The 10,617-nt window shown below is 37.2% G+C and overlaps 2 protein-coding genes across 2 annotated transcripts; one reads left to right on the top strand and one right to left on the bottom strand.

Annotated features, from left to right (window-relative positions):
• Positions 1-1,781: 1,781 nt before the first annotated feature.
• On the bottom strand, positions 1,782-5,477 carry LOC112276804 (uncharacterized). Its single transcript, XM_024508509.3, has 5 exons — positions 4,935-5,477; positions 4,344-4,418; positions 3,247-3,732; positions 2,529-3,050; positions 1,782-2,247 (listed from the first exon to the last, which is right to left on the bottom strand). Exons 1-5 carry the CDS (start codon positions 5,325-5,327, stop codon positions 2,164-2,166), a joined length of 1,560 nt encoding a protein of 519 aa, XP_024364277.1. The 5' UTR covers positions 5,328-5,477; the 3' UTR covers positions 1,782-2,163.
• Positions 5,478-5,689: 212 nt separating this feature from the next.
• On the top strand, positions 5,690-9,630 carry LOC112276803 (transcription termination factor MTERF8, chloroplastic). The gene is made up of 5 exons (XM_024508508.3): positions 5,690-7,049; positions 7,554-7,691; positions 7,932-8,069; positions 8,309-8,505; positions 9,022-9,630. The coding sequence occupies exons 1-5, from the start codon at positions 6,159-6,161 to the stop codon at positions 9,296-9,298; spliced, it is 1,641 nt and encodes a 546-aa protein (XP_024364276.1). The 5' UTR covers positions 5,690-6,158; the 3' UTR covers positions 9,299-9,630.
• Positions 9,631-10,617: the final 987 nt, after the last annotated feature.

Raw genomic sequence — 10,617 nt, 5'->3', positions numbered from 1 at the left:
TGTAGTTGATTAGTAGGTTAGAAACTTAGTCAATAAGTTAATTACATATTAACAGTTTGCAGAATAAGCTAATTATGTAACACATATATAAAAAACTTGCCTTGAAAATTAAGATATATATCTTGTAAAGTTAAAATATTTTGGAAGTATTATAGAACATTGCCATATAGTATTTAGTTAAATAGTATATATGGAGGCAAAAGTAAAACCTTCTTTACTCTTGCCAATTCTTTTTTAGTCCTTAGTTTTGTTTTAAGACTTTATAGTCTTCTTGTTTTTGGCAATAGCCATTCTAGTAAAATATATTACCATTTTTGAGTGATTTTTTAGTCTTTTCAAGTGACACAAGAGTGTATTTAGGTTATTTCTTTTTAAAAAAATGTCAAAGAAATTTAATAGATGTAGATTTTATTTATAGATGCTTTTAAATTTATCATGTGATCATGTAAATTTTTCATAAAAGTTTTTATTTTTAAAAAGCTACCATAGAATCCCAGTATTACTTGTATCTTTAAGATTTTATATCATATAGTCTTTAAAAAGCTTCCACATGGCATTTTAATTTTTTATTAAACTAACATATATAGAAGCAAAATTGACACCACCTTTTATCTTGCTAATACATTTCTTGCAATTTAGTCTTAATCTAAAGTTGTCTAGTTTATATTTGTAGGAAAAAAACTATTCAATTTTTATTTATTCTATAATAATTTTATATGAATATATTACAATTTAATAGCAATCAATAAATAATATGTATTATTCAATTTTTCCAACAAATCTTTAACTTTTTAGAAACATAAAAAGATAGGTTGTTAAGTTTATTGCATAAGTAATTGCTTGAAAATAGATGATGTGGAAAATTTGCTTAGAGTATTTTCTGAAATATTCTTAAATATTTTAAAACCTTGGTCTATTTTTTGTTGAGTTTTTAGAATCTCAAAAATATCTTAAAATATTCCATTAATATCTAAAGGTCCTAAAAATCTTCCATAGTCTTCAAAAAGCTTCTATGTTCCACCAAAACCACCTTAGGTCTATTCTAATCTTTTGTACATTTATATAAAAAATTAATAAGATTTTAATATGTTCAATAGGTTTTAAAATATCTCCTACAAGTTTGTAGATGATCTTTTTATTGTAGAATCAATATGGATAAAAAAACAAATAATATGTTAGACTTGATATTATAAGTTTTAAATTAATTCTTGACCCCCAAAAATAATTAAATGATTAAATCTAATAGAACACAATATTAAAATTTAAATCATTATTTTAATTATGTAACATTTAGTTGAAATTTTATAAACGTAATTAATATCAAATAATATGAATCTACTTTCAATCTATATAACTCCTCTTACGATAAGACAATTAATTCTAAAATATAAAGAATCTAAGACACTAATTTTCAAATACAATTCCAAGACTTTTTTTTTGAATTACATATGATTTTAGGTTTTAAAAGATTTAAATATTTATAATATCAAAATAATCAAACATTGCTTTTTAGATTGTATAAAATATACTTAAAATTATAAATAAATAAAATATAATTAAGATCTTTTTAACAATATTTTATAGCCAAATCATTAAAATAAGATATATATATGTATATATATATATATATATATATATATATTAAGTAATTTTTAAGAGTGGACTTAATAGTAATGAATTTATTATCATTATAAAAATTTTATTTTAATATTTTTATTTGAAAAAATTAAACTCTTTTTTAAAAAATTAAATATCTTTTCTTTGATAACAAAAATCAAAAATAAAAATAAAGCTCAACCTTGACTTTTTGTAGCTTATTAGCTACATGAATAAGCTCATTCATACATCAGACAAGCCCCTCATAGTTTCATAATTCATGAAATGTAGCCAAGTAAGAGTATACCAATACTAGTGTGATGCACATGAACCTACAATAAAACCTGAGACACAACTCATATGAACCTGAGAATAATTTTTAAGCACCTAAAACAGAATGTCAGAAACTCGACGTCGAACCTCTATATCAAGATGGGTAATTCAAGCCATCATGACACGTTGAAGCGACACCCAACAATGAGAAATGCGGCAAAAATTGTTTGAAAACTTCTCAACTTATCAGTAACTCCCAACTCCCGTATTCATATGGCTGGAATATTGGCCAAGTCATTGCGGTGAGCTCAAGCTGATTTGCACACCTCGCTTGACACGGTCATTTTCCTGGTGCCGCAATAAGTAGCAGTAATTAACCTGCACATTTATTACCGAAATTAACGTGAATTCCATCAGGAAGTTTGTTGAAATTTAGAGAACAGGCATAACTGTCATACAATATACGCTTAAATGCATTATAACACCAACAAAAACAAAAAACAAACAGCTCATGTTCATTGGAACCACAATTAATTTTACATAAGCCAAAAGAGAATAAGCGTTAGGACTTCTTGACGTCGCCAAAAAATACGCGAAAGGTTAAGCAGTGCGGGACGATGATGAAACACATAAATCCAACATAATGATGGCGTACACACCTCAAGGCGAAACAATTTAGTCGGAATCACAATTCCAGCTCCCGACGAGACGCGGAATCCAGAAAGGAAGTTCCTCGGAGACCACTGGGGGATATTTTCCCCTGTCAGAGGAACCAGGTTGCCAGCGCAAGCAAAAGTGTGGGCATGTATTCCATACTGATTCAAGAATCGCATCGGCAAATCAAATGAAAAATCAGCAAAACCAGAAACTGCTAAGTCACCGCCTAATGTGTCCCTCTTGGGACGTGTATCCACTTCTCCTTCTCCTTTGTTTGTTGGGGAAGTTAGGGATCTACGAAGCTCACTAGGACCAACACCTCTAGTGCGAAAGCCCAGAAGAGCAGATGGACCCTTTAATTCACCAAGAAGTGACGAATGACCTCCCATATAAAATCGATCACTTATGGGGGTTGCTTTCGTTTTGTAGCCTGGTCCCCACGGCAATATGACTCCTCCAGCCACTCCTAAATTTATAGCTGCATTTGCAAATCCTAATGGGATTGCAAATCTCAACTCAACTTCCTGTGAAAAGCCCACGATACCAAATCTCATTAATTGACTTGCAAAAGTGGACCAAAATGACATACAATGAGAAATTATTTAATGAAGAAAAAAGAACTTACACCGATGTAAATGAATTAGGATTCACAACGCCACCTACATTACCGACAAACACTAATCATGCATTATATATGAGAAATGAGGTGGGCACTATCACCTGGCGTGCAAAACGTAGGAGCTTGCTATCTGGTCCCAACCCTGCAATCTGCGTGGTTGAGACGAAAGCAATACCCCGCCGTGGTCGAAATACGGAGTCTCTGTCATCAATCTTGTAGGTGTATTTAACTGCTGAAAGAAGGCTATGACCGAGCTGTCGCCTAACCGATTTAGAGGCACAACGTGAGGGATCCTTGAGGTCACGCCAGGTAAGATTGTAGGATATGTCGTGCTGGTCATCACCTACCAAGCCTACAGAGAACCCTGTCAGACGTTCTCTGTAGGACGAGTAACGTTTCCAATCTTGTGTAAGGAGGGTGAGCCGGGTTACTAAAGAGGCCGGCAACCCTTTAAACCTGGGATAAGTGACGCCTGCACTGAGTTCTGAAGTTGTGTCCAGGCCATAGCAACCTGTAGCATCAATAGTTTCAGCAAAGCCAGACAGATTTTTGTACTTGACGAGTCCTTCCAGAGTCCAAGCTTTGGTCTACACACAAAACCCATTCCCAAAATGCGCAGTCAAAGTTAAAGGCATGAAGTCATCCCACACAGCTTAACTGGAAGATCTCAAACGCAAAGGGCGCATACCCAGTTCTCAATCGTATAATAGAGTAGTATATTGAAGAATTGTTGAAAATCAACGTAGGCATGTACAAGGGCACAAGGAAGAAGAAGGAGGCGAACATGAACCAAGTGGTATGAAGTTGTTGCACACTGGAACCACTAAAACCCTGAACCCTTTCCATTTGTGTACATCATTTCTAAAAAGTATACAAGATAAATTGGAAATCAAGGGAAGATATGCAAAGCAATTCTGTGACAGAGAATAAACGCATCTGCCGCTCTGAAAATACAGTTATAAAGCTAGAGAATTCTAGGTTCTGCGATAGCTATTATTAATACATAATCTGAGAAAGTGATACTCGATATCATAAGATTGTGCTTTCATACCAATTCAACAAAGACGCCAAATCAACATTGAAATGCTTCATCTGCCTTGGTAAGCCACACAGAATAAACCACCAGTAACATCAAAGCCGATACAATGTACAGCCCGAACCAACATTTGAAAAGTGAAAAATGATACCAATTACTCACCTCGGGTTTAGAGAACACACCAAGATCACCAGAAAAAGGCCGTTTCGCTTCTTCTACTTCGACAATCACGTTAGCCTGAGCAAACATAGCGTTTGTAAGCAGACCTTCAGTTGCACGTGTAGCCCAGGTCCAGTTTACTAACGTAATCATGTATGTTTTCCCCTAAGGATGAATTCTCCATCCAACTTGGAACTGTGGATTGAAGAAAGTGTTCATCACGAAATTCAGTGCACAATCGCAATGATTTCACTCATTTAAGGATAATCAATCACATCGGTGTCGACTTCGTAAAATTTAAGTAAAGAGTTTTCAAATGCAAATCATTGCATACGCATGTGCAATAGCACTCGATGGCCAGTGCTGTAGAAGCTGCAGTGGAGCGCCGTTACACAAGAGAGATTCCCAATATTTTCGAGAACACGTGAATGAGAAGGATAAACAGAAACTAAGCCCTCATTCTTGCAAAATTTAGTTCCAAGTGAAAACTAATGCATCCAAGGTAGGCTAACACTGAAAGACGAAGATGTCTAGCTTCACAATCCAATCCAGAATCACGGTATTAAGGGGAAAAAGACAAAAGAAAACCATTACCGTGCCAGGAAGCTCTTCAGGTCCGGCATCCAATGTAATCACGCAACTATCAAAAATGCCAAGGGCCCGCAAGCGAGAATTCGCATGAGCAGATTTCTGGAGTAGATCCTGCATGGTACTAACGTCCCGGAGGTCCGTCAGATAAGCCTCAATCACACTACCCTTCGTCTTGGAATTCCCTATGATCACAATGTCGTGTACCCGCACTTGAACAGTTTCGTTCACCAGCTTCTCCGTCATGGTTTTGATCAAGTTCATGCTAGCCTCATCATCCACCGCCTCCTCCTCCTCTTCTTCCATTCCGCCATCTCGATATTCCGCTTCCGAGTCCCCCCTCTCTTTTAAATTCTCCTCATCGCTCTTCCCCCGCCGATCCCCCATCCCATGATCCATACCTACTAGGGTTTCGCTCCCTACTAACACTAGCAAAGTAGTAAAACCTGCGAAACCCTATAATCCTAGACTGCGCTCACGCCTCAGAGTTCTAACCCACCTCGAGCAATCCCCATTGACCCAGAAAAAAATAAACCGTTTGGTCATGGCGGCAACTCGAGCTTCGGTGCTCTTCCTCGACACACGATGGATGCACTTGCTCAAAAGCTCAGGTTGGCCATGCCGGTTCTCATGCGAACTGGTATCAAGTGCAGCCGATGAATCCGTGTATTTTTACCGAGTATCAATCCAGGTATCTGTTCGTCTCTCATCTTAGGGCTTAACAGAGTTTACCTTGAACCCTGGGGGTAGGGCTGTGAGATTCAGTCGGAACAGGCTTATGCTTTGTGGAACCAGGTTGTGAGAGGGATTCTATTGAAAGCCGTTCGAAATTGTGCTGTTATTTCTCTTTTTACAGTTGTAGTTCTCTGTGTCTTCTTTCACAAGTTTTGAAAACCTTCCCAGGAGCTAAAATTTCAATGAATGGCTCCACTCTTGCCTTGTTTCTTCGAAATGTGTGACGATTTCTTCGAAGCAGTGCATTGTTCTTACTCGCATCTGGGTAGAGGTAGCGGTTTAGCTGATGCAGTGCCCCCCCTCTCCTTTTTCCTTCTTTCACAGGGTTTAATATGCAGCAGATCGTGCAGGGCCGCCTTGTAGACGTCTGTTTGTTTTTAACAGTTACTTCAGAATAAGAATGGGAATTTAAGAATTGGGATAAAAGGGAGCTGTGATGGAGTAAGTTGAGGAGCGCATCGATGCCTCAAGCGAGGTAGTCGTGGACACTATAGAATGAGGAGATTTTGGAAAAGCGTGCGAGGCAGGGGCAGGCAAGAAAGACAGACTTCCTGTTTAGCTGGCCAGTTCCTTCAGAAAAACCTACTGCTCCGGGAAATCAATGAATCTGGCACTGACACTCTTGCTTCTATGTCGTGTTCCTGCCCCTCGACTCGCTCAAGCGTTGCTAGCGATGTGACGACTATGGTACATGTGTTCGTGCGTTCTGTTGAATCTAGTTGCGCTTCCTCTCCTAGTGATGTGCCTCCTTTTTCTCAACGCCGGATTTATTCGACTCTGGAAAATCGTGAATATTTTGTGAGTCAAGAATCAGTGAAAAAGAGCAAATTCAGAATAGATGTTGGCCGTGGGATTAGATCTTTCGTCGGCCTTACTAGGAACTCAGGAGGGATTGTTTCACCATCTCGACAATTTCCGTCCGGTGGGAATTTGTATCATGTCGTCCGATTTTTTCATGCAAGATATGCAACAGCTGCAGCTGCCATTGAGAGGGATTACATAATTGCAGGAACGAGGGTTTCTGAAGGCGTCAATATTGAAACCTCATTATCTAGCGCCGAGTTAGTTGATGGGACAGAGCCATTGACTGCACTTAATGTGGAGCTCACTGAGAAGGACGGGGCTTTATCACATGTCGCGGAGCTTGAGACGAAGCTGCGGTGTCTAAGAGATTGGGGGCTTACAGACGAGGAACTTGCTAAACTACGTCGTCATGTACCTACTTCTGTCCGAAGTGCCTTGTTAAATAACTCCGCGAAGAAGTTAATTGAGGTTGCAGCATTTCTAGTTGAAGAATGTGGGGTGAAGAAGCTGAATGTCGCAGATGCGTTGCTTGGGAATGTCTTTCTGGCCAGTAGCAGAATTGAAGATTGTTTGAGACCCAAGGTAGGTTTATCTATGTTGTTGCAAGACTCTTAAAATCTGTCGGTGCCCTGTGGACGTCTAAATTATATATGACTGAATTTCAGACTTTCTTCTGTGGTGGAAGAGCTAAAGTTTGTGGGTTTGAATCACATCTTTGACTACTTTTAAGATTTTTCTTGTAAATTTCGAGGACCGGTACATTCCTGTTTGCTATGAACTCCATCGCCATAGTAGGCTGGTACTCCGCAGGTTTACTTTAGTCTTCTAAACCATCGTGCAACGTTCGCAGCGACAGTTAGGGACGAAGAACATGCGTCAGAGGTACTAGGTGTGATATATTGCTATGTCACTTGCTCTTCGAGCATAGAAGCTTCACGTTGTTATATTTCGAATATTAGTATTATACTTGAAATTATGATCGTTCTATTCTTAAAAGTTACCTAGTTAAATGCGCAAGGCAACCGAGTCCAGGAACTTTACGTTGATTCGACAGAACTCTTCTAATTCTCTTTTTTCACTGGACAGGCGTTATACCTGCTATCCCTTGGTATTACAAAGGAACAAGTAGGCAAGATCATAGACCGCCACCCACAAATTTTGACGTACAATATGGAGCAGCGAGTACTGCCTATGCACCGCAAACTCATCGAATGTGGTTTGAAGGTTGGATTTCTGGACTCAGCTATCTACAGAAAAAGCAAGTCATGTTAATTTGGTTGGCGCTTTGTTTTCTAGTCTAAGAGGAATTTAGTTGTTGATTATTTGTGTCAGTAATGGTAATGCATGTGATGTGTAGTTTATCTGAAATCAGGCGTCCATTTCAGATAATATTTCAGTGACCCTTTCACGTTATCGTAACCCTCTATATTGTTGATGGGTGCTTTGGATGCTGATCTACCGCAGATAGAAGGCATAGGAAAGGCCGTGATGAAATTCCCAGGACTCTTTGGCACTGGTATCAACAAGATTGACCGGACCATAGAATTCTTGAAAGCTGCAGGCGTGGTTGAAATAGCCAAGTGTATCTCCAGACACCCGCAGGTATATTGGACAATGTCATCAAATTTAGAATTGAGTATCTTTCATGGTTTGATGCAATTATTGGTTTGCAAAATTTTATTCACAGGTCAATTCTTTTTACGCCAGCAAAATACCGTTCAGGTCGATCAATTATAGCTAGCTTACTTGCTGAGCCCAGTTTGGTGATGTTTGGTTACCATTGGCTCCTGTATTCGTACATTTCATGCCGATTTTTTCTAATGATTATCATTGTGTTGCAGATTCTAAGCTTGAGCTTGGATGGCAAGGTTCATAACATGACGGCGTTTTTAAAGTCTGAGCTACTACTGGAACCTGAGATTATCAACAAGACGATTGCTATTCAACCATGTATTTTCACTCACAGCGTGGAACACAATGTCCGTCCAAAAGTGATGTATTTCTTACGTCTTGGTCTCGAACGGCGAGAAGTTGGCAGGTACAAAGCATGTGCTCCTCAAAGTCACGTGAAAGCATAGCTAGAACACTAAACGTTATCGTTTCGTTGATTTTCTGGTTTCTGCTCTTGGTCAATGTTTTTATGAAGGTCTCGGTTGTGCAGCTAGTCTATTTTCATTGATATGTTTTGCATGCATCTAGCAAATCTCTTTGCTCTGCTATGGTAATGTTGCTATGCTATGCAAGGTTTAGTTGTAATAATTATTAGTGCATAAAATTTACTTTACAGTCGCAATAACCTAACTATTCTGCGATTCTTTTTTACGGTAATTTTCGGGGAAATGTCTATTGTGTAGCGCCAACTGTCATTTCTGGTCAATGATTTTGCGAAGTGTTAAGACTGCCTGCATCACTTTTCAGCGATGCATTTGCGTTGAAACGTATGCTTCTCGTAATAACATGAACAGTCAGATTCATAGTGTGTGCAAAGTTAGATTATCCTTGCACTTTTAGCGAAGTTATCTTGACGCTTTGTGTATGATTTTCATGTGTGCAGAATGATTGCTGTGTACCCAGCTCTTATTGGCCACAGCTTGGAGACCTCTATCAAGCCAAAGATCGACTTCCTTCTTAATGTAATGAACAGGAGTGTTAACGAAATTGTTTCATTCCCTCAATATCTAAGTTACAGCCTGCCTTGTCGCATCCAGCCTAGATACGAGTACCTCGCAAACAGGGGCAGAAATGATATCAGTCTTTCATCAATGTTGACATGCAGACTTGATATTTTCAATAAGCGATATTCGAGTGGCTTCGACTTATCCAGCTGTTAGGTGGCAGATTGAAATGAAGCTCAAGATGCTGTCGATGTTGCATACAGCGATCGGTACAGATGGATTTGAGAAGAGAAACTTTGAGGGTTAGTCACCGTTTAGAATGACAGCCGTCACGGTTTTTCCTGAGGATTTAGGTCATAGTGTCATTCTACCTAGAATATTATCAGGATAACATTAATTGGTTTTGACAGTTTTTCTTGAACTTTCAAACCTAGGAAATTCTAAGTTTAATCTATTATAACACTTGAACCAAAACGTACAGTGTACAAGTGACTTCAGAAGACCTTTTACAAATTTTAGGTCAAATGTTCCTTCAAATTCCTTCGAAACGGGATTGGATAGGTGTTGATGTGTTCAGAGACACAATATCATGTTAGTTACCAAAACAAAATGCATGTGGAGCATATACAAGTGAGTGTAAAAGATAACAATGTCATGCACATAATTGCATCCACGGCGATTCAATTGTTCTATTAGCTACAATGAAAGAACTTTGACCTAGGCAGTTGCTAATCAAAAAAGAGGTAGATCTTAGAATTCCACTCAGTCATTTATTGACCAAATGTTTTCAAGTGGGTTCACTTGTACATATATACATGTTTGTTATTACAAAATGTTTGTTACAATAACAAACATTTTGTAATAAACTTTTTTGATTAAGATAATGAAGGATTCATTACAATGTTTTAAATATCATAATTTTTAGTAGTCTCATATACAAGCTATAATATATTTGTGAGTCAAATCCCTCAAGCAATGACAATGTCAAAAAGATCCTTTAAAACTTGATTCATCTTATATAAACTTTCTTTTAAACAAATTTTGAAATCTTAGCTAAACACAAAATAGACATTATGTAATTTCTTCCACCTCTATAAGTTTTATTTTTATTTTTATTGATTTTTGTTCAATACTAAGAATTCTAAAAAAGAACTCTAAGGCTCCTTCTTAACTACCAAAAGTAATTATAAACTCTGAAAATTACAACAATATTGATATAAAATGCAGCTAAAAGTAAAGAATAAACAAAACCAAAATTCAAAAGATAATGACTATAAGCCAACTACTCTAATTAGAACTAAATTCAAACCGATTTCTATTACTTCCAACTAATAATATTAAAAAATAAATATATAAAAAATCATTTTAATATCTTAAAATTTAGAATTTTAGAATCTTTAATTTTTTAGATATAAAAAAAGAAGTGGCTAATATTAGTAGATGTTCAAATCTATTGAGTCTTTAAAAAAAGTATAATATTACCATATCTTTATTTTTCATTAATTTTTTAATATGTTTGCAAAAAAAATACCAAG

The sequence above is a fragment of the Physcomitrium patens genome, chromosome 24, assembly GCF_059467195.1.
Source record: "Physcomitrium patens ecotype Gransden chromosome 24, ASM5946719v1, whole genome shotgun sequence".
NCBI lineage: Eukaryota > Viridiplantae > Streptophyta > Bryopsida > Funariales > Funariaceae > Physcomitrium > Physcomitrium patens.
This window is presented reverse-complemented; position numbering and strand designations above follow the sequence as displayed.